Source organism: Ranitomeya imitator, chromosome 4 (assembly GCF_032444005.1).
Source record: "Ranitomeya imitator isolate aRanImi1 chromosome 4, aRanImi1.pri, whole genome shotgun sequence".
Lineage (NCBI taxonomy): Eukaryota > Metazoa > Chordata > Amphibia > Anura > Dendrobatidae > Ranitomeya > Ranitomeya imitator.
In genome coordinates this window covers 24,105,033-24,129,206 of record NC_091285.1, presented here as the reverse complement: position 1 = coordinate 24,129,206, position 24,174 = coordinate 24,105,033, and the positions used below count along the sequence as shown (strand labels likewise).

The 24,174-nt window shown below is 43.5% G+C and overlaps 1 protein-coding gene across 4 annotated transcripts in view; it reads right to left on the bottom strand.

The window, feature by feature from the left end:
- Positions 1-11,908: 11,908 nt before the first annotated feature.
- Positions 11,909-24,174, bottom strand: part of SCUBE1 (signal peptide, CUB domain and EGF like domain containing 1) — a 224,751-nt gene continuing 212,485 nt past the window's right edge. For all 4 annotated transcript variants that reach the window (XM_069763370.1, XM_069763371.1, XM_069763373.1 and 1 more), the window contains 11 exons: positions 22,801-22,893; positions 20,999-21,115; positions 20,531-20,668; positions 19,719-19,922; positions 18,889-19,050; positions 18,636-18,803; positions 18,358-18,519; positions 18,003-18,200; positions 16,165-16,317; positions 14,460-14,539; positions 11,909-13,684 (listed from right to left, as the gene is read on the bottom strand). In XM_069763370.1, coding sequence (XP_069619471.1) covers positions 13,532-13,684; positions 14,460-14,539; positions 16,165-16,317; positions 18,003-18,200; positions 18,358-18,519; positions 18,636-18,803; positions 18,889-19,050; positions 19,719-19,922; positions 20,531-20,668; positions 20,999-21,115; positions 22,801-22,893 — 1,628 coding nt within the window. In that variant the 3' untranslated portion in view covers positions 11,909-13,531. The remainder of the gene's footprint in view (positions 13,685-14,459; positions 14,540-16,164; positions 16,318-18,002; positions 18,201-18,357; positions 18,520-18,635; positions 18,804-18,888; positions 19,051-19,718; positions 19,923-20,530; positions 20,669-20,998; positions 21,116-22,800; positions 22,894-24,174) is intronic.

Genomic DNA, 24,174 nt, shown 5'->3' with positions numbered 1-24,174 from the left:
CCAGGCCCAACCCCGACGCGCGTTTCGCTTTATCAAATAGGGATATATTGGATTGTTACCATAGTGATGTTCTGACTTAATTGTAATGACATTTATGCCTGGAGGCCCATGCTTTTTTACCAGGGTCAATTGTCCTTTTTTGTCTATATTAATTGTATTTGTTAATTATTGATTAATAAAGTATTGTTTTTTATCTAATTGTATAGAACTCCATTTTTTTTTGTTTTTTTTTATACACACATACTGCTGCAGAGTGCGGTTAGTGGCCATCTTAGTCTGCAGCAGTGCAGTAATCATGTGATAATGAATTCATCTATTCTCTCATGCAAAGAAACATCCAATATGTGATGTCTGCATGGAGTGTAATGAAATACCTGAGTGCCGCTGTAGTGTGTTAGGGTATGTTTCCCCGCTGCGTACTTGCAGCAGCTTTGGACGCAGCGGAAACCCCTCTCCACCCAAAGCGCCGCCCGCTGTTGTACGTGCGTTCTAAAATTTTACAACCTGAACGACAATGGCTTGCCCCCCCCAGTTTTGATCCAGGATACGCCCATGAACAGGAAACTAAATGGTTAATAGCTGCTGCTGTAAAAAAGTAATTGTACACGGATGATGAGTGAGAAAATAATCGTTCTTCTTTTCTGGATGAAACTTTGACAATTCTTTATACTCTGGTGTGAACCTCTCCTTAGGCCACGTTCACACGATCAGTATTTGGTCAGTATTTTACCTCAGTATTTGTAGTCAAAACCAGGAGTGGGTGATAATACAGAAGTGGTGACGGGTTTCTATTAAACTTTTCCGCTGATTCTTCCTCTCCTGGTTTTGCTCACAAATACTGAGGTAAAAAAAATCACCAAAAACTCAACGTGTGAACGTGGCCTGAAAGTAAATTGGTTTGTGTCTCCTTTTTTAGAGATCTCTTTTACTTTTCAGGGCTTGTTTTCTACATGATGAGCTGTAGTTTTATAGCTGCCATTTTCGGGTCTATACAATATTTTGATCACTCCTGACTGATTTTTTCTGGGAATTGTAGTGGCGGAAAAAAACAGAAATTCTGGAGTTTTGATTTCTTTCCTTTTTTACTTCATGATGTTCACCGTATGGGTGAAATAATTTTATATTTTCAACAGGTTGGACTTTTCTGGACGCGGGAATACGAAATATTTTATGTTTTAAATTGTCATTGTTCGTAACTGGGAAAGTACAATATTTTATTTGTTATTTTGTTCCTATTTTGTAAAACTTTTGTTTAGTTTATCCTTCTTTTTCAGTGTTGCAGTCGTTTGGTCGCTTGTACTATATACTGTATAATCTCAGGATCGCTGTATACAGTCACTGGCAGTTTCCTATGAAGCTCAGTCACAATCTGGGCCTTACAATAGGACGGAGGGGGCAGAGACGCGGCCTATACATATTACACATAGTGAGGAATTGATAGATAAAGTGTAACAGGAGAATGTATAACTGCTCCTCATACAATAATCTGTGTGACAGCCTTATTCCACCTTTTTATCTCGCAGGACAAGGGTTGTCGTTATGTCCCGTGTTGGTCACTTCTGTGATATTTCTGGTTTTCTATCATTTTGGAGATTGTGTTTTTCTTGTAATCCTCACACTGTATTATATCTAATGTAACCGCTCGGTATAATAAACTGTCCTCTCCTCCTGTTATATTACTACTCTGTCACGTGTCTCCTTGTGATATAGTGGGGGCTGAAGGCAAAGCTGTAGGGGGCTCACGGGCAGCCATCGCACCAGGGCCAGAAGAATAATCTTGCCTGAAACTTCCCGGAAACTGGCGATTCCACTGATATTATAATGATGACTTGTCGTAAGGACATGTGATCATTATAAAAGTAGTGGACAACTCTTTATACCCAACGTTTCCTTCTGTAAATCCCCACATGCTCTCTTCATGGCGTTTGTCTCCCACTGACTTCAATGGAAAATAACATGTACAGAACCGCAACGGATTATTTATCAGAAAACTGTTCGGTGGCCATTATAGAGGTATTCTCATCTTACACATTATGGTGTTGTCACCGTCAGGGCTGAGGGGGGTCACACATGTAATTCTCTCTGCTGACTTCTACAGATGATAACACTTGCCGGGCTCCCATAGAAGTCACCAGAGAGAGGTAAATTCACGCTCATCTCTCCACTGAGGCACACAGGGCCGCCATCAGGTATTACTATGTATTGTTATGTGATGGTTTATCAGATGGCACTCGGCCCAATGTTATACTATGGGGCAGCGCAGATCTGTGATTTTTTTTTCCACAGAAAAAATACTTATAACAAGTTCAAACAGGTGCCATTACTACAGCTAATGAATGGAGGACAGAGGAGCCTCTTAAAGTAGAAGTTACAGGTCTGTGAGAGCCAGAAATCTTGCACGTTTTTAGGTGACCAAATCCTTATTCTTTATTATAATTTGCAACATAAATCTTGCCAAATCAAACAAGGTAATTTTCTGTATTTGTTTTCTTATTTTGTCTCTCATAGTTGTGGTCTACCTATGATGTCAATTACAGGTCTCTCTCATCTTTTTAAGTGGGAGAACTTGCACAATTGGTGGCTGACTAAATACTTTTTCCCCCCACAGTTTGTGGTATTATTTGTAATTTTGAACATTGAAAAATAAACAAAAATATACCTAAATTGTATTGGATATTGTGGTTTGGCAACTGGTCATGTGGTTAATGGGCGGTATGTATCACAGAGGTGGGTGGCTCTGTGATGGAAGCCTGGGCATGTTTTGCTCAGCAGATCTACTTCTGTGGTTGACTATACATTGGGAAGACTTCCAGGTGACTTGGAGAGATGGGTGGGTCCAGTCACCTACATACCCCACCAGAGGGAGTATGTCTCAGCACCCAAGATGGAGCCTGTGTGTTTGGCACAGGTTGCAGTGCTGGCTAGTCTGAGCGAGAGGAAGGAGGCCTGTGAGAGACCTCTGGAGAGGATGGCCTGACAACCATGAGCGATACTGACTGGGGGTCAGTGAGAAGTGGTTATAGGATGCCTCTGAGGATAAGAGGTGTCCGGGAACCTGTGTGATGGACGCTAACAGTTATCGGACAGTAATTCGTGTTATGCTGACCGAGGTCAGCGAGGGACCGTGGTTATACTATAGAGCCGAATGTGTAACGGACAGTGTACTGGCTGCTGCATGCTACCAAGTTCCTGAGGAGCGGTTTATGCTGTACGCTAATAAACCAAATGGACTTTTTAACCTAAGTGTCCCGGTATCTACCTCAACGACCAGCCAAGTGAGTACTCCCTGTCCACTCATAGTGTGCAACCACCACAATATTTTAACAAATGATTAATAGGATAGAGTTGAGTAGGGCTCGGCCAAAAGAGTCGACCTTGTCGTGGTGGCGGATTAAAAAATGTTTCGGCCAAAACAAAATCTCCTGGCTATATGTGTGATCTGGTGATGGGAACTGTCAATATGTGATTGGTGAGGACGTGGTGGAGAAGTGGAGTCTTTCCAAAAGAGAGTGGTGGGACCTTGGACAGTTCGAGAGGTAGAGGCGGGGCTGGGGTGGAGCCTGGGTGGAGTCTCAAGGGGGCCACAAAATTTTGCCAGTATGGGGCCCCGAAATTCCTAGTGGCAGCGCTGACCCGGGTACTGCAACAGTCAAAACATCTGATGAGGTTGGGCTTCTTGCAACATGCTTGTTGCAGTATCCCCTGGGGTCATAATGCACCCCCATTCCTTTGTATTGGGCTGTGGCATTCATGCATGAATCATATTTTAAAGGGATTATCCAACCTTATAAAAATGAAGCTTAAAGGCATAAATCTAGAAATTAATGATATGGATGCCCCCTTAGTCTGCGGCATTTTCTGTATCAAGACAGCAGAAACCCTGGGGTTAATTTTCTGCTGATCAGTTTCATCTTCTATCATAAGCCCTGCCCAATTAGACAAGGGGCAAGGCTTAGGGATAAAGCAGAGGGGGGAGGTTCCTGCTGCAGGCAGTTGACTTACAGCCACACACACACACACACACACACACACACACAGATAGGGGGATGATATGGCTGAGCTCCGTTGTCATACAGAGGCACCTCTATACGTTTCTTTGGAGCTAAGGTGCAATGCAACATACAACCTGTGAAAAAGGGGTGGCACCGTTTTTTTGTTTGAAGGAGTTATGTTTTCCTAATTATGGACATCCCCTTAAAGGAGGTTGTGCAGTTTCTTTTAAGGGGATGTCCATGATTCTGAAAAACATGACTTCCTTTCTTCCAAAACAAAACCGCACCACCCAAACACTAAAATTTAACAACGGGCCCATGGCGCTACTAAAATTTAAAAAACTACCAGATTCCTTCCACTTTTCCGTACCGCTGCTGGTGTCTCCTGCCGGTCTCCTAACCTCCTCTTACAACAGTTTGGCTGGCATAAGCTGGAAGTAAGGAGCTGGAGACTGTCGGGGGACACCATTGCAGTAGTTCCAGTAAGTAAAGGGGGATCAAGAAGGATTTTTTTCTATTTTATTATTTTTAAAAAAGTTTTTAGTAGTGGAGATTTTCGAAAGACGTCGTCATCTCAGGACACGGGAACAGTCTGTAAAATTAAAGTCATTTTTTTTATTACATTCTTGGCAATTTAGATGCAAACTTGTTTATGGTACAACGAGACTGGCGTTTTGTCTACGAGTATAATACAGAGATTTCGTTATAAGCCGTAAGCAAGAAGTGGGATGATTTACATATAGATTTGACCTTTTTTTTTTCCAGGGATATCAAAGGTTTAAATATTACAACTAAGACAACATATGTACACTTTATGGATGTATATTACAAGACAGTTCTGGATCGGTGAATTCAATTTTACAAAAAAAAAGTCAAAAAAAACATTTTATTTTTTTTCAAATTTACGAATTCAATTAATTTAAATACATTTTCCATTGTAGAATTTACATTTTTACAGGATTTTTATTAGGTTTGGATGAATGGCATCTCCCCTTCGAGATGATGGGCAGCCTGCGTTAATGTGGAGACGTGGATTTTAATGGATGAGGGAAGACCTGAATTTTAAAGGGTAAGAAAAACATGGCTGCTTTCTTCCAGAGACAGAGTCAATATGTTGAGTCTGGAACTTAAAGGAGTTGTTCAAACCCTTTTCTCAAAATTGCTGAGTTTCCCAATGGTTAAACCTTACAGAAATCAAGAAGTTATCCCCTATCTTGTGAATAGAGAATAATTTCCAAACTTCATGCATCCCCTTTAAGTGAAGCTGCAATACCATTAATAACCTCTGGGTAGTAGTGGCACTGTTTTGAAAATTAAAAAAAATTCTGATATAATCCTTAACGTGTTGCAGGATAAGACTAAACATAGGTTTGGGTTGTAGTCTGTAACCATAAAGATACATAATTTTGCATAAGAGCTGTATACACAAAATGGGAGAAATGTAATTTAAAAAAATCAAGACCTTTTATTCTTATTTTAGGTGCAGTGTAGCGAACAAGAAATTCACAAGACCTTTTATGGGGTCATGATTTTGCACAATTTAGTAAAAAAAAAAAATACAGTGACAATGGGCACCTAGTAATTAATTTAAATCTTTAAAAAAAAAACAAAAAACAAATAGAAAAACATTGTTGCTTTTTTTTTTACGTAAAAGTGAATTCACCAATAAAACACTAAGCTAAAGGCAGAATAAATAAAATACACACTACATCGTAACTGTATACTCAGGCATCAAAGAAAAGGGTTGATTTTTTTTTTTTCATATAATTTCCTGTACATTTTCTTTTTTTTTTTTTTGAGAAGGGGTTTATTTCATGTTGAGGAAAATAGAGGCAAAAAAAAAAACAATGAGATGACAATGAATAGAAACAAAAGTAAAAATATTCAGAGAAAAAAAAAACCTCATGTGCCTGATAGTGCCGATTCGGTATAATGGTTACCAGTCCCAGACAAAGTCCTTCTCGTATTAACACAACTTAAACTACATCTACTCTAGTCCCATTCTGGCTTCAAGTGCTCCAAGGGTTACAATTACATTTTCAATTTCATGTTTATTTTGAACAGTCATTGGCTTAGAGCATTTTGTCGTTTGCCATGAGCTTCACAGCAATTGCATATCCACAGATATTAAAGAGGGTCCCAGGCTTACTCATCAATGGCCTATTGTTAGCGTAGAACAGGCCATCAATCTACGTTCAGTTGTAACTGAACCTCAGGACACCCACTGAAGTGGTCATGATGCTCCATGAGACTTGAGGATCCTTTGTACGTCCGATTGTTGGGATCCAAAAGGGTCAGGCCTCCACTGATTACCAAGGTCTCCCTCCAACCTTAATCAGAATCACGCACTTGTGTAGACCCTACTTTTTTTTTTGAGGGGGGGGGCACGACTATGCAAATTTGTTGGGATTGATTCCAAAAATGTGGAACAGTCCCAGTAAATTTGGGACAGTCGGCATATGTGGTTCAATAACCATCAGAGAAACGGTCATTCATCAGACAGCTATTTCTCCTGACTTCTGCTTGGCTGATGAGTTCTCAATCAGCAGAAGGGTAAGACACCTTTGCCGTTGGGTTTTTGGTCCTGAAAACAAAAGGTTCGGTAATGTTTAAAGTTTCTCTCGTCAACTTCTTTAGGGAAAAGTCGTCCCATTTACAGTTGGTCAGTCCAGCTGCGGTTGGCAAGTTTGGCCGACTTTTATGTATATGGGTACTTTTAGCCAAGAGAAAGGCCATCAGTGTGTATTCCTAGATATCCCCCTTTATAAAGTCCTTACCATGCCTTCTCCAACCAAACCTCCCAGACAGATTCTTCTTCCTAAATTTCCTCGCCCCTCTAATTTCACTTGAAAGTTTCTTGCCTAAGTGTGAAGGACCCAAAACAAGTCTGGGCAGCAGGGAAAGCCAGTGTGTTGTATAGCAGGTGATCACTTGACAGTTTCTGCACACACACACATTTTGCTTTATTAAGACAAGGCCAGTGTGACATTTCCGCTGTAGTCAATAGCGCTTAACTTTCTATAAGGGAGTGAATCTTCTCAATGAAGAACAAGTCAATATTTTTGTTCAAGTTACCTTTCAACTCTTGAAATCCCCATCTGTAGATAGCACCTTTTGCAAGAATATACACTGCTCAAAAAAATAAAGGGATCACTTAAACAACAGAATCTAACTCCAAGTAAATCAAACTTCTGTGAAATCAAACTGTCCACTTAGGAAGCAACACTGATTGACAATCAATTTCACATGCTGTTGTGCAAATGGAATAGACAACAGATGGAAATTATTGGCAATTATCAAGACACCCTCAATAAAGGAGTGGTTCTGCAGGTGGGGACCACAGACCACATCTCAGTACCAATGCTTTCTGGCTGATGTTTTGGTCACTTTTGAATGTTGGTTGTGCTTTCACACTCGTGGTAGCATGAGACGGACTCTACAACCCACACAAGTGGCTCAGGTAGTGCAGCTCATCCAGGATGGCACATCAATGCGAGCTGTGGCAAGAAGCTTAGCTGTTTCTGTCAGCGTAGTGTCCAGAGGCGCTACCAGGAGACAGGCCAGTACACCAAAGGACGTGGAGGGGGCCGTAGGAGGGCAACAACCCAGCAGCAGGACCGCTACTTCAGCCTTTGTGCAAGGAGGAACAGGAGAAGTACTGCTAGAGCCCTGCAAAAGGACTTCCAGCAGGCCACAAATGTGCATATGTGTGCACCAGTGGTTAGAAACCAACTCCATGAGGAAGGTCTCAGTGCCCGATGTCCACAGATGGGGGTTCTGTTCACAGCCCAACACCGTGCAGGACGCTTAGCATTTGCCACAGAACACCAGGATTGGCAAATTTACCACTGGCGCCCTGTGCTCTTCACAGATAAAAGCAGGTTCACACTGAGCACATGTGACAGAGTCTGGAGACGCTGTGGAGAGTGATCTACTGCCTGCAACACCCTTCAGGATGACCGGTTTGGCAGTAGGTCAGTAATGGTGTGGGGTGGCATTTCTTTGGAGGGCCGCACAGCCCTCCATGTGCTCGCCAGAGGGAGCCTGACTGCCATTAGGTACCGAGATGAGATCCTCAAACCCCTTGTGAGACCATATGCTGGTGCAGTTGGCCCTGGGTTCCTCCTAATGCAGGACAATGCCAGACCTCATGTGGCTGGAGTGTGTCAGCAGTTCCTGCTAGATGAAGACATTGAAGCTGTGGACTTGCCCGCCCGTTCCCCAGACCTGAATCCGATTGAACACATCTGGGACATCATGTCTCGCATCATGTCTCACACCATCCACCAATGTCACGTTGCACCACAGACTGTCCAGGAGTTGGCAGATGCTTTAGTGGAGGACTGGGAGGAGATCCCTCAGGAGACCATCCGCCGCCTCTTCGGGAGCATGCCCAGGGGTTGTAGGGAGATCATACAGGCACGTGGAGGAAACACACACTACTGAGCATCATTTCCTTGTCTTGAGGCATTTCCACTGAAGTTGGATCAGCCTGTAACTTCATTTTCACTTTGATTTTGAGCATCATTCCAACTCCAGACCTCCGTGGGATATTAGTTGTGATTTACGTTGTTAAATTTTAGGTTTTATTGTTCTCAACACATTCCACTATGTAATGAATAAAGATTTACTACTGGAATATTTCAGTGATATTTAGGATGTGGGATTTTAGTGTTCCCTTTTTTTTTTTGAGCTGTGTACAATGAAGGAAATATTTGATTCCTTGCTGATTTTGTAAGTTTGCCCACTGACAAAGACATGAACAGTCTATAATTTTTAGGGTAGGTTAATTTTAACATTGAGAGATAGAATATCAAAAATAAAATCCAGAAAATCCCATTGTATAAATTATATAAATTTCTTTGCATTTTGCATTGAGAAATAAGTATTTGATCCCCTACCAACCATTAAGAGCTCTGGCTCCTACAGACCAGTTAGACCAGTGGTCCCCAACTCCAGGCCTCGAGGGCCGCCAACAGTGCAGGTTTTCAGGATTTCTTAAGTATTGCATCGGTGCTAATGTGATCATCTGCACAGGTGATGATTCCAACCCCTGTGCAATACAAAGGAAATCCTGAAAACCTGCACTGTTGGCGGCCCTCGAGGCCTGGAGTTGGGGACCACTGAGTTAGACGCTCCTAATCAACTCGTTACCTGCATTAAAAACAGCTGGCTTACATAGTCACCTTTGTTAAAGACTCATTTCCACCGACTCAATTAATCAGTCAGACTCTAACGTCTACAACATGGGCAAGACCAAAGAGCTTTTTTTAAGGATGTCAGGGACAAGATCGTAGACCTGCACAAAGCTGGAATGGGCTACAAAACCATAAGATGCTGGGTCAGAAGGAGACAACTGTTGGTGCAAGAGTAAGAAAATGGAAGAAATACAAAATGACTGTCAATCGACATCGATCTGGGGCCCCATGCAAAATTTCACCTCGTGGGGTATCCTTGATCATGAGGAAGGTGAGCGATCAGCTTAAAACTACACGGGGGAACTTGTTAATGATCTCAAGGCAGCTGGGACCACAGTCACCAAGAAAATCATTGGTAACACATTGCGCCGTAAAGGTTTAAAATCCTGCAGTGCCCGCAAGGTCCCCCTGCTCAAGGAGGCACATGTGCAGGCCCGTCTGAACTTTGCCAGTGAACACCTGGATGATTCTGTGAGTGATTGGGAGAAGGTCCTGTGGTCAGATGACACAAAAATTCAGCTCTTTGGCATTAACTCAACTCGCTGTGTTTGGAGGATGAGAAATGCTGCCTATGACCCAAAGAACACCTTCCCCACTGTCAAGCATGGAGGTGGAAACATTATGTTTTGGGGGTGTTTCTCTGCTAAGGGCACAGGACTACTTGACCGCATCAATGGGAGAATGGATGGAGCCATGTACCATAAAATCCTGAGTGACAACCTCCTTCCCTCCACCAGGACATTAAAAATAGGTCGTGGCTGGATCTTCCAGCAAGACAATGACCCAAAACATATAGCCAAGGCAACAAAGGAGTGGCTCAAAAAGAAGCACATTAAGATCATGGAGTCACCTAGTCAGTTTCCAGACCTTAATCTCATAGAAAACTTATGGAGGGAGTTGAAGCTCCGAGTTGCCAAGTGACAGCCTCAAAATCTTAATGATTTAGAGATGATCTGCAAAGAGGAGTGGACTAAAATTCCTCCTGACATGTGCGCAAACCTCATCATCAACTACAAAAAACATCTGACTGGTGTCGTTGCCAACAAGGGTTTTGCCACAAAGTATAAAGTCTTGTTTGCCAGAGAGATCAAATACTTATTTCTCACTGCAAAATGCAAACAAATTGATATAATTTATAAAATGTAATTTTCTGGATTTTATTTTTGATATTCTATCTCTCAATGTTAAAATTAACCTACCCTTAAAATTATAGACTGTTCATGTGTTTGTCAGTGGGCAAACTTACAAAATCAGCAAGGGATCAAGTGCTTATTTCCTTTACTGTACAACGTTATCTGAAAATTCCCAATGAGGTAGACCTATCACTTTGCTCCCTTAATTGTCAAAGAAAGAGAAAATCATGCTTTGGAGTACTAGAAAGCCTACTTAACTATTGTCTGTAGACATGGTCTACTTGGTCTTCAGCTCCATTTTGTGTTCATTCTCTCTTTTGGGTCTTCCTCTTAGTATTTATGGAGCATATTTCTTGTTCCCTAACATTCCTCTCTTATTTTAGTCCTAAAGTTGCAAGAATTCTTGTACAATGTTCTTAAGCCCTAGCTGCAAAATCCAACGCCAAGACCATGACCTACACCGAGATCTCACCCCACACCAAAGACCTTGACATACAACAAACCATGACCAACACCAAAGGCCTTGACCTGCATCAATTACCTTGGCCTACACAAAACACCTTGACCTTCACTAGGACGTTGACCTACAAGAACCCCTTGACCTACATCAATGGGGTTACCATAAACAAAAGACCGTGACCTACAAGCCCTTGACCTCCCCTAATTTCCCCCCAATTCCTTGACCAAGACGTTGACCTACACCAAGATGTTGAGCACCGCCAAGGCCTTGACTTCCACTAAGTCCTCTATCATGACCTTGACCTAAAACCAAGACAATGACCAAACAACAACACATTGACCTACACCAATGACCTTGGCTTACACAAAAGACCTCAACCTACAAGCCCTTGGCCTCAACCAAGTCTGCTACCATGACACTGACCTACAAACAAGACCATTAAGTTCAACCAAAACCTTGACATGCAACCAAGACCTTGACCTACAATATAGACCTACAGCCAAGACATTGACCCACAACCAAAGACTTTGACCTGCCCCACACCTGTGTATTATGGAGAGGCAGTCAATAGTATAGCAAATAGAACTTTGTCACCCAGACATGAATCAAAGGGCAGCTAGGAAACTTAAAAGTATCACAACTTGCAGAATATACTAAGGGAAACCATAAAAACAGTAGTAAGCCAATTATGGAAAAACAGTCCATAGGTGTGCGGTGGAGTTGGCAATGAGTGATATATGCACATCTTGTCAAGTCACTGAGACATACTGTATCAGGATAAGTTATCGCTGAGGTCCCAAGGATGGTGACAAACAGGGCTGTGCCTCCTTGTCTTCAGTCAACTTTACCAAGAGGTTTCTGGATCTTCAAGGTAAAGCTACATGAAAGCAAAATGGCATGATGATCAAAAGTGAAGCTGTACATACTCTAGAATCATGGACTGGTGGACCCCAATCATCTCAAGATGGAGCAGAGGAAATTATTATTGCCCTTCAGAACTAAAATGGTGGTCATAAACATCAGAGAAGCTGTAGTTCTCCAAGTATGGTGAGAAGGTTAAAAGGGGGTTTCTGCCCTAGGACTATCGATCTAGCACCTTATAGAAAGTATTTATGATACAGATCTGCAATATAAAGCTTTATTGTAAAATAAATTAATCTCATAGCAAATATCACCACCAAGAATGATGGTAGACGAGAAGACTATGTCCCACCAGTACATCGACATCTACTAATCAATCATCACATTCACCTATGTTTGTCTGGGGCTGTAACTTCAGTAATTCCAGTGAGGCCACAGTTTTGGAATCCCTATATTATACTACATTCGGCATTGCTGAAAAAAACCTCTCAGCTTGAGAGAAAGTAGGCAGGCCATGACCCAAGGAAATGTAGCGTGCCACAGTCTGCCTCACCAAGGACTGATCAAGGGCTGTATGAAATAAAAACAAACACTATACAGCCATTATATTTTTGGTTTTTAGATTAGAATCCTATGATCTGAAAATAAAAAAAAGGAGTAAAAAAAATACAAAAACAAAAGAAAAGAAAAAAAATTCTCTCCCCTCTAACATTACATACAAAATTCAAGTGCAATTTAAAATATTAATTATACTACACACTTCGCTCTCTCGCCATAATACTCGTTTGCAGGTAGTTTCTTAAACCAACTGGAGAAACAAGAATGCGCCAACTTCTTGTGACTTGAAGTGAAAAAAAAAAGTTCTGAAGCCGACACAGAGATGATGTAAGTATAATCCGAACTCTGTGAAGACCCCTGATGAAGTCCATGAGTTGCCACTTTGTGAAGACACTTGATGAAGTCCACGAGTTGAAACTTTGTGAAGACCCATGTTGAAGTCCATGAGTTTAAACTTTGTGAAGAACCCTGATGAAGTCCATGAAGTGCCACTTAGTGAAGACCCCTGATAAAGTCCATGAGGTGAAACTTTGTGAAGACCTCTGATGAAGTCCATGAAGTGCCACTTAGTGAAGACCCCTGATGAAGTCCATGAGGCGCCACTTTGCCATCCAAGAACCTTCCATGCCAGGTCAGAATAGATACGTCCCGTGTGTATTGGAGCGATCACCATACGCAAGTTATGGGGAGAATATCGTGATTCAGTGCAAATGAAGGGGGGGGGGGGGGCAAAAAATGTTTAAATGGCTGAATCCAGGGGCACCGATTCATATGGAAAGGAAGAGGGTGGGGAGGACAAGTCAAGTCTCCTAGACTATGGATGCCCACCAAATTCAAAAACCATGATCCCACAAAGTCCACTCAAAAATGAAGAAAGAGAAAAAATGCTGTGAGAAGAGTTCACAGTTCTAGGCAAAGGATTGCACTTGCTCACTGAGCCACCCGACTTCAGGGACAATCCAAAGTGGTCTATGGAAAGGTTTCGTATCACTGTACACAGCAGCTTGTCTACTTTTTTGAGAAGAACGTAATATTGCAGGGTTCTGGATACAGGGTTGTGGTATGATAATGGATTTTTTTTAAAGTCTGGAGGATTTTTGTACCTTTTCCCCCGGCTACATAAAAAAAAGCTAAAAAAAAAAAAGGAGGAGTACCCAGAGCGGCGTCCATAAAATCATTTGTCACAAAAGCCCTTTTTTTTGTTTTTTTAATCTTTCGAATGAATGGGAAAATGAAGACGACGAAATAAGTCTTAAGTGGAGCAGTGACTTCTGCAAAGAAGAGTATGGATAAAAAAAACAAATGAAAAAAAAAAAAGAAAAAATAAAGTTATTTGTAAGGCCGTAAAAATCTGGAAACTTTTGAGCGGAGTAGTTTAATAAAAGATCTTGGAAACATCTCCTTAGATTCCTGTGCTGTGTACTTGAAATAATTTTGGGGATGCGCCAGGACGTCGAAGAGAGCCTTGATCAACTTCTTGTCCTGCGGAACCGAAAACAGAAAGAGAAAGGACAGAAAATCACCGATCTGGGTATGGGTGGGGGGAGGGGGTCATCATCAGTGGGGAGGGGCTTAGTTACAAGGGGGAGGGGGTTTGGGATTGCACAAAAAAAAAAATAAAAACATCTTTAGGGGTCGTAACCTGAACCACTATGAAAACGTGCAACTGGCTTAGAGGGAGGCTGGGTTAGAAGAATACTTAAAGGGGCTCTTCATCAGCAAAAAAAAAGTGTCTCTTTTTAAAATAATTCCCAAAGTTCCCCCAAACAATTTTTGTTGTACTTTTACCCAATATTTAATCAATCCCGGCGCTGCTTCTGCGTGGTCATCGGTTTACATGCGGTAAACAGTTCCATCATGCCTCGCTCTAGCGATAGCTCCGCCCATCGGAGCTGCTGACTCGTTCTCCAGTCATACCACGCCTCCTATAGGCCACGCCTCCTATAGACCACGCCTCCTATAGACCACGCCTCCTATAGACCACGCCTCCTATATGCTTTTCTTAAAGTACTAAGCTTATACTTGATCCTGACCATTGTTGAGCCTTCGAAGATAAGATCACGAGAAGTCTCAATCTTCAGGATCGGGGATGAAACGTGACTGGAGCGGAAATTTGGAAATGGTCAAATAAATGTAGAACAAGGCAGGACGGTAGGGATTAGGAATAAACGTTTACGGAAAACCTTGCTACCTGACTCAGTGGGTAAGAGTTCTACCGCCTGCAACACGGTTTTTCTTTAAATTTCTAATTACGTACTTTTAAAATCTCTTGATGGTTTTCTGAAGCGTATAATCTTCCATCACGGACAATATCTTCTATTAATTGTTGGTAATCCTCTGTGAAATTAAAAGCAGATGGAACAACAGTAATTAGATGCAGTTTATCATTTGGATTGGATCCGAAAATTGGGACCATCCATCAGTAATGGGGACATTTATGATGCCAAGTTCCACATTCACTTCTCTACCCCGGGGGGAACTAAATCGTCAGAGCGATTGCTTTTATATCCAGAAAACTCAGTTCTCGGCACCGGAGTGCATCTTAAAGGGGCTTCACCTAGACTGGAAGCGGTTATCTCTTTCTATAGGATACGAGGTAACTTACTAATTGCTGAGGGTCCTATCATTGGGACCCCCATGACCCCGAGAAATAGACTCTGAACGGCCTCATCTGAATAGAGCAGTGATCACAGGATCTCCCGAGAATGAGTCTCTGCACGGCCTCATCTGAATGGAGCAGTGGTCACGGGATCTCCCGAGAATGAGACTCTGCACGGCCTCATCTGAATGGACGGGATTTCCTGAGAATGAGACTCTGCACGGCCTCATCTGAATGGAGCAGTGGTCACGGAATCTCCCGAGAATGAGACTCTGCACGGCCTCATCTGAATGGACGGGATTTCCTGAGAATGAGACTCTGCACGGCCTCATCTGAATGGAGCAGTGGTCACGGAATCTCCCAAGAATGAGACTCTGCACGGCCTCATCTGAATGGACGGGATTTCCTGAGAATGAGACTCTGCACGGCCTCATCTGAATGGAGCAGTGGTCACGGAATCTCCCGAGAATGAGACTCTGCACGGCCTCATCTGAATGGAGCAGTGGTCACGGGATCTCCCGAGAATGAGTCTCTGTACGACCTCATCTGAATGGAGCAGTGGTCACGGGATCTCCCGAGAATGAGACTCTGCACGGCCTCGTCTGAATGGACGGGATTTCCTGAGAATGAGACTCTGCACGGCCTCATCTGAATGGAGCAGTGGTCACGGAATCTCCCGAGAATGAGTCTCTGTACGACCTCATCTGAATGGAGCAGTGGTCACGGGATCTCCCGAGAATGAGACTCTGCACGGCCTCGTCTGAATGGACGGGATTTCCTGAGAATGAGACTCTGCACGGCCTCATCTGAATGGAGCAGTGCTCACTGGATCTCCTGAGAATGAGACTCTGAACGGCCTCGTCTGAATGGAGCAGTAGTCACGGGATCTCCCGAGAATGAGTCTCTGCACGACCTCATCTGAATGGAGCAGTGGTCACGGGATCTCCCCAGAATGAGACTCTGCACGGCCTCGTCTGAATGGAGCAGTGGTCATGGGATCTCCCGAGAATGAGTCTCTGCACGGCCTCATCTGAATGGAGCAGTGGTCATGGGATCTCCCGAGAATGAGTCTCTGCACGGCCTCGTCTGAATGGAGCAGTGATCACGGGATCTCCCGAGAATGAGTCTCTGCACGGCCTCGTCTGAATGGAGCAGTGGTCATGGGATCTCCCGAGAATGAGTCTCTGCACGGCCTCATCTGAATGGAGCAGTGCTCACGGGATCTCCTCGCCATTCAGATGGGGCACTACAAAGTTCCATTCTGTATGTGAAGGACCGTCCATATGACTGATCAGACTTATAAATGGTGGTGGTCCGAATGCCCACACCCCCACAAGTCACTACACACGTAACCAGGTCGTACCATCATATGTGACATAAGGCACTTGAAATCCTTTCCCGCTGTTCCCCTCGTTTGACTTGAACTGGATCCACAGCTTGCGTGACCGCGATGTGAACGCTATGGGCCGCTCGTACGTCTGGCAGGTCTCGTAGGTGGTGATGGATGATGGAGAAGCTGGAAGGAAAAAGAGATCTGTTGAATGGCATCCACTGCAGATCACAGGACTCGGCTATGTCTGGTATCAGCAGTCGGCTTGTGTTTAGCGGGATGGCAGCCTCTAATAGTAATCATTGTCAGGGCGCAGAGCGCCATCTAGAGGACATGAGGAGTATGACAAGAAGTTTTCTTTCGATTTATAATTTCTTATTTGGCACTAATAAACCAGAAACTAAGTCCTTTACTTGTCTCAGTAACAAGATATGCCCCCCATACATGCATCAGATTTTGTGCCCCGTATACATTAGTCAGACACAAGATGTGCCCCCTATATATGCATCAGACACAAGATGTGCCCCCTATACATGCATCAGACACAAGATGTGCCTCCCTATGCATTGCTCAGTCACAAAATGTTCCCCCTTATACATTGCTCAGACACAAGCTGTGCCTCCTATACATTGCTCAGACACAACACGTGCCACCTATACATTGCTCAGACACAAAATGTGCCCCTATACATTGCTCAGACACCTCAGGTGCCCCCTATACGTTGCTCAGACACAAGATGTGCCCCCTATACATTGCTCAGACACAACACGTGCCACCTATACATTGCTCAGACACAAAATGTGCCCCTATACATTGCTCAGACACCTCAGGTGCCCCCTATACGTTGCTCAGACATAAGATGTACCCCTATACATTGCTCAGACACAAGATGTGCCCCCTATACATTACTCAGATAACACGTGCCCCTCATACATTGCTCAGACACAACACATGCCCCCTATATATTGCTCAGACACAACACATGCCCCTTATACATTGCTCAGATAACACGTGCCCCCTATACATTGCTCAGACACAACACGTGCCCCTATATATTGCTCAGACACAACAGGTGCCCCCTATACATTACTCAGAAAACACGTGCCCCCTATACATTGCTCAGACACAACACGTGCCCCTATATATTGCTCAGACACAAGATGTGCCCCCTATACATTACTCAGATAACACGTGCCCCCAATACATTGCTCAGACACAACACGTGCCCCTATATATTGCTCAGACACAAGATGTGCCCCCTATACATTACTCAGATAACACGTGCCCCCAATACATTGCTCAGACACAACACGTGCCCCCTATACATTGCTCAGACACAACAGGAGCCCCCTATACATTGCTCAGACGCAACATGTGCCCCTATACATTGCTCAGACACAAGATGTGCCCCCTATACATTGCTCAGACACAACATATGCCCCCTATAGATTATTATATGTCTTCGAACATTTTGAAGTTCCCTGTCTCCTTATATAAAGAGGCTGCTAGTGTTGTAAGTAGCAACCTCCGACATTTCAGACTATATAGGGCTTTTCTGTGTTTTCGGGTCACCCCCCTTTGACGTCCCGTTTTCTGCCTCTTGAATGAGCCTTTTCACATTGGGGCTCCGTGTGACGTCAGAGCACATCAGCGATACATGCCCAACTCTTCCGGGAGGTCTCCACCTCAATCGGGACCCTCCAGGATGCTTCAGTTCTCTAGGACTATAATGCTGGGTGGGCTCCGATCAGAACAGTGGCGCTCAGAATCTTGGCACCCTTCCCCTCCCCCACAGATTGGATTACCGCAGGCAATGAATAATGGAGTCTAATATGGTCCAAGGCTATATAAAGAATGTAAGAATCAATCACCGCTTTTTCTCATGACTAACACGTCCCCGCACTCATCTTCAATTGGTAGAAAGATCTCTGGGACCACGATCAATATTCTTCTTTTTGGAGGGGGGTTTATGTTCCAGATACACTCCACATGGGCGGGATAATTTCCGGGGTAGTTGGGAGACTCGATATAACCCGTGTAATCTCCTAGTTCCCCTCCGCAGTGCTGGTCTGGGGAGAAAAACATGAGTTTTATGCACTTTTTTGAGACCAATCTGTAAGGCCTGGTACAATGCTGGGGGGCCAGGGGGTCTTAATGATAAATCCAGTATGTTGGACCCAGCAGAGTCGGAGAAGCCTCCCGACATCGCCAGACAACACGACTTACTTTTGCAATGCGTCACATTCGTAGAGCCATCGAAGTCAGTGCTGGTGTTTCCCGGGCAGGTTATACAGAAATTCTGCCCAAACTCCGGCTGATACGTTCCGATCGGGCATCTGATACATCTGTGGGTGGTGGAATTGTAGAAATGTCCGGGAGAGCAGTGAACTGGAAAGAAATGAAAGGATCGATAACCAGAATGCCAGGGGTGCATATAGCAGGGTAAGGGGTAGGGCTGTGGGACAGGGTGGCACAGTGTCCTCAATGCCAACGACATCACCCACCTTTGGTCTCACAGTCCTGGAAAGACACTGCGCTTTCATACTTCGTGATCAGTCCTCCTCCGCATGGAAAGCAAAGTGTTCGGCCCCGATCTGGCTGATAAGTGCCCATCGGGCACGGCTTGCACGGTTTGAACCCGTCAACAGAGTAGTATCCTGGGGCACACTGTCCTAAAAAAAAAAAAAAGAGAAGAATTCTAAACGAGATTGACTAAGCATGACAGAGTCATCACAGGGAGAACCTGCCATCACTTACCTCCACATTCAGACAGATTTCTTGCTCCGGGAATGCCCATGCCATCGTTACCGGGACAAGGTTCACATGCCAGCTGGCCTTCCAGGTCCTGGTATGTCCCCGGCACACAGAGGGCACAGTGATTGGTCTCTCCGTTGTAGTATGTGCCGGCACCACAAGGGACTGAAAAAATAAAGGGTGCGTATTATTATACTCTCATTCTATACAGTATTGTCTTTGCTTTCTCTCCCGGAATATCGAGGAGGTTTCCGAACAAAAGAGGACTCTTATAATAAAAGTTGGAGACTGCCGTTGAGGTCGGGGACGCGCGTCGAGGTCTGGGACGCGCGTCGAAGTCGTGGACGCACGCAAACGTCGCCAATCCTCCTAGACACCACATAAATCTCCCAGAAAGCGTCGCTCCCACAACTTTCACCTGATACTTAGCCATTAGGTGAACACTTTGCAGTGGTACAAAAACAAAAGGTTCCTCAGGGGCGGGAACAGGATATGAAAGGGGAGTGGTCTAAAAACAAAAAGACAATGTTTATTTAACGGTGTGACACACTTTCTGATTTTCCTACAGAAAAAATTATCGTTTTTGGTAAGTGTTCGGAGGTCCTGTCTGTTTAATGTAGGAAGCATTGGAAAGGGGCGGAGGGGCACGACTACATAGGGTGTCAGAAGGGGCCTTGATAAAATAATGATGTATTCATGTAATGGTGCCCAAGTTATAGAAGTTATATATTCTTCATAACAAAATACAAATCCGTGATAAATGACATCACAGGTCTTCATAGAGGTTTAATTTTCCACATATGACATCACTACAGACATATTTCCATACACACCGCATTTTCCATCCTGCAGCGCCTGCCCCGTTCCGCACGCCTCCTGGTTCTCGCTGCCCTTTGCCGCCTTGTGCGCCACTTCATATTCTATGCCGGAGAACTGGATGTAAAACTGCTGCTTGTTGATGGACTTTCTTAACGTTTTAATAGCGGCCTGAAGCTTCAGCTCCATCCTCTTCCGCACGCAGTCGGCATTACACGAGTCTAAGAACAATTCATCTATATAAATACGTTGCATTATTTACGTCACATTGTCTGTGTGTCTGACATCAAGCATTGCCATTTGAAGCTATATATTCTGTTGGAATCCAACTGAAAAGGACATCTGTGTGGAGTCTTAGCCAATCAGCGTCACTGTGGATGCCTTCAGATAATCCGATTGGCTGAGAGCAGAAAACAGGCCTCTACTCACAATGCTCCTCCCAAAAGTCCTTTTCAGCTGGATGACATCTTAGTATGTAGCTTCCTATGGCAGTGGAGCTTTACAAAAAAAGTAAATGGGAGAATACCGGTTATTATACACGTAAACAAATATCAATATTCCCGTGGGCTCAGATATAGCCGTGACCAAGCCTTACCATCCCTTTAAAGGGGTTGTACCATCTTGTACATTTATGCCATATAACATGTGGCTCCCAGCCTAAAGAACACTACAGTCAGTCTTATCCCAGCCTAAAATGGCAGATACCAGGGAACAATAGTTTAGTATTCACCTGGTGAGAACAAGTCCAGTATCCCTTAAATAAATCTACTCTTCACAGCCGACAATTAAGAGAGAAGCAATATGACGGCGCTTATTAACCTCTGCTTACCCGAAACCTCGTCCCTCTTCACCTCCAGCTCAAATTCAGCAATGATATGAGAGACTTCTTTGGACGGGGATTTCCGGCCTCTTCTTTTTTTCTTCGAAGAGTCGCACTTCAGGTTCACGTATGTGACATGGCAGTTCTCTGTAAAATGATAAGTAACAGCATTGCCCCCGATTTTGTGATACTCTGTCGGGAAACGTTTCTGCTATACATGTCTACTTGTGGCCACCCAGTGGTTGTGATGTGAACTGCAGCCCCTTGAAAATGTGGCTAGCATGTCACAATAATGCGTTGGTTTCATGATAAATAGTAGTCCCAAATTAAATTTAAGAAAAGGTGAAGGTGGACACATTTTCAGGAACACGATGGCCATAAATCCACAGCAGCCAACCTGATGACAGACAGCAGCTTATTCCTGCTATGGGTAAAATTGTTGCCGTTTCGCAATAATTCTCTAAATGCACAACTTACCGATCCCTGACTGCTTTCCAAAGTCCCTTGTTCTGTCTCTGCCCCGTGGACGCAGGTGACACTTGGCATCTTTAATCTTGAAACGGGCTTTCTGGGCTATGAGCGGCCCCATCGGATCTGGATGCCAAAGAGGAAATGTCAGAAATTTTAACAAAGTGCAGGATACGACAATGACAGATAACATAGGATTCACCATTCACAATAGGTGATGTCACAGCTCACTTCCTCCTCCTGTACAATGACTGATAACACCTCTATATACAGTAGATAACACAGGATCGACCATTCACAGTAGGTGATGTCACAGCTCACCTCCTCCTCCTGTACAATGACTGATAACACCTCTATATACAGTAGATAACACAGTATCCACCATTTACCCTCTCCTAGTGTTTCATCACCCATCCCCTGCAGACTGTGAGCCCTCGCGGGCAGGGTCCTCCCTCCTTATGTACCCATGTGCCTTGTTATTTGCTCATGTTTAATGTATTTGTCCATATTTGCCCGTATTCACATGTAAAGCGCCATGGAATAAATGGCGCTATAAAAATGTATAATAATAATAATAATTTACAATAGGTGATGTCACAGCTCACCTTCTCCTCCTGTACAATGACTGATAACATCTCTATATACAGTAGATAACACAGGATCCACCATTCACAATAGGTGATGTCACAGCTCACCTCCTCCTGTACAATGACTGATAACACCTCTATATACAGTAGATAACACAGGATCCACCATTCACAATAGGTGATGTCACAGCTCACCTCCTCCTCCTGTACAATGACTTATAACACCTCTATATACAGTAGATAATACAGGATCCACCATTCACAATAGGTGATGTCACAGCTCACCTCCTCCTTCTGTACAGTGACTGATAACACCTCTATATACAGTAGATAACACAGGATCCACCATTCACAATAGGTGATGTCACAGCTCACCTCCTCCTCCTGTACAATGACTGATAACACATCTATATACAGTAGATAACACAGGATCCACCATTCACAATAGGTGATGTCACAGCTCACCTCCTCCTCCTGTACAATGACTGATAACACCTCTATATACAGTAGATAACACAGGATCCACCATTCACAATAGGTGATGTCACAGCTCACCTCCTCCTCTACAATGACTGATAACACATCTATATACAGTAGATAACACAGGATCCACCATTCACAATAGGTGATGTCACAGCTCACCTCCTCCTCCTGTACAATGACTGATAACACCTCTGTATACAGTAGATAACACAGGATCCACCATTCACAATAGGTGATGTCACAGCTCACCTCCTCCTCCTGTACAGTGACTGATAACACCTCTATATACAGTAGATAACACAGGATCCACTATTCACTATAGGTGATGTCACAGCTCACCTCCTGATGCCTATGTCTATGTGGCTGCTGAAAAGAATATAGATACATATACACCCCCACACCATATATACTATGAGAAAAAATAAAAACAAGCCACTAAAATATATATTTTTTAAATAAGTAACAATTACCTGGTATAAATAATATAATATGTCATTTCCTGATCAATTTTGATACATTTAGAGCAAATGCTAATATTTCTACCAACTAGTAATAAATCTCACTCAACCGCGACGCGATTAGCAGAAGAACAAAAGAGAAGATTGAAAATAATTCTCCTCCATAGAAAAAAATATAATAAATTCTGTAAAAAGGTAACATACAAAGTAATCCAAAAATATTCTATATTACTGTAGAATGACGCAGCCTCCGCTGAAACGCTTCCATCAGTGGGCGTCCTACCTGAGCAGGCGGGTAGCGTCGCGTTGCGTTTCAGGAGCGCTTTGCTTTGCTGCACGGGCAGCCCGCAGCTCAGCGAATAACTGTTCTCAGACTCTAGAAAAAGAAAGCAAACATTAGTGCAATAATAAGGACACTCCGACAAGTCATTTTAATTAGAAGGATCCTGCTTCTTTTGTCTATACAGTTCCTATGTGTTTCCATGGTTACAGACTACAAACAAACCTTCTGTAGTCTGATCCGCCTACTACACGCAGAGAAGTCTTCTGTACCAAAAGCACATCCTACTTTATCTATCTGTCCAACAAGAAGCGGGTCATCTGGAAGACGGTATTGCAGATAGTGTTGTGGGGGAGAGCTCCAGCTGAAGTTAGTTGCCTTAACACTCAGAACGAGCAAAGACGTTTGATCGAGATAAAATCAGAGGAGAATAGGAATTTAAAGGGATTGTCCATTGCTCGGACAACGCCTTCTCAACCCCCAATTCCACCACAGTAAAATAATAACAACTAAACTCACCAACGATGGTTGTGCTGTTCCAGCGGTGTCGGCATTGGCTCTCTCCCTGGATTGCGTGACATTGTTATGTTACGCGATCACTGAGGCCAATCAGTGCTGGGGTCACTTCTCTTCTCCTAAGGACTAATCACACATATCTGGAAGAAGTGAGGGAAGGAAGTGCAGCAGTTCTCACTTTCTTCAGATGCATGTGAGAGCAAGTGTGTACAGTGCTGGAACAGCACCAGCAGGGAGTATAGGAGTTATTATTTTACTGGGGAGAAACAGAGATTGAAAGGGAGTTGTCAGAGGTGGACACCCCTTTTAAGGGAGGAATTACTTAAACATTTTGTGTTTTAATTAGGGCTGTGGAGTCGGAGCCCATTTTGGTGGAGTTGGAGTCATGGAAATCGAGGAGTCGGAGTTTTGGTTTACCGACTCCACAGCCCTTGTTTTAATACTGCTCATGTTACAGAATTGTCATGATAAAGGGGTAAGAAAATGGAACAGTTTTAAAGGGGTATTTTCAAGTTTATTAGTTATCCTCTATGAAATGGTGAGGGTCCCTGAGGTAGGACCCCTAGCGATCGAGAAGTAACCCCTGATCCCTGTCGGTTAGTAAAGTACTATACCTAAGCCGCAGTAATAGAATTACAGCAAATGCATAAAATGCAATAAAACTGGGAATACCTACAAGTAAAGCAGCACAACTCAATGTCAAGTAGCTGCTGCTAAAGCAAATGTAATTTTTGTATGTAGCATTGAAACCTGAGATTATAAGATAACACTTCCATACAAATCCCTGGGAAAGACCAAATCTGAAATATGGGGTTAAGTTTTATATAAAATATAGGAAAAATGGAGAGGGTTTGAGGGAGG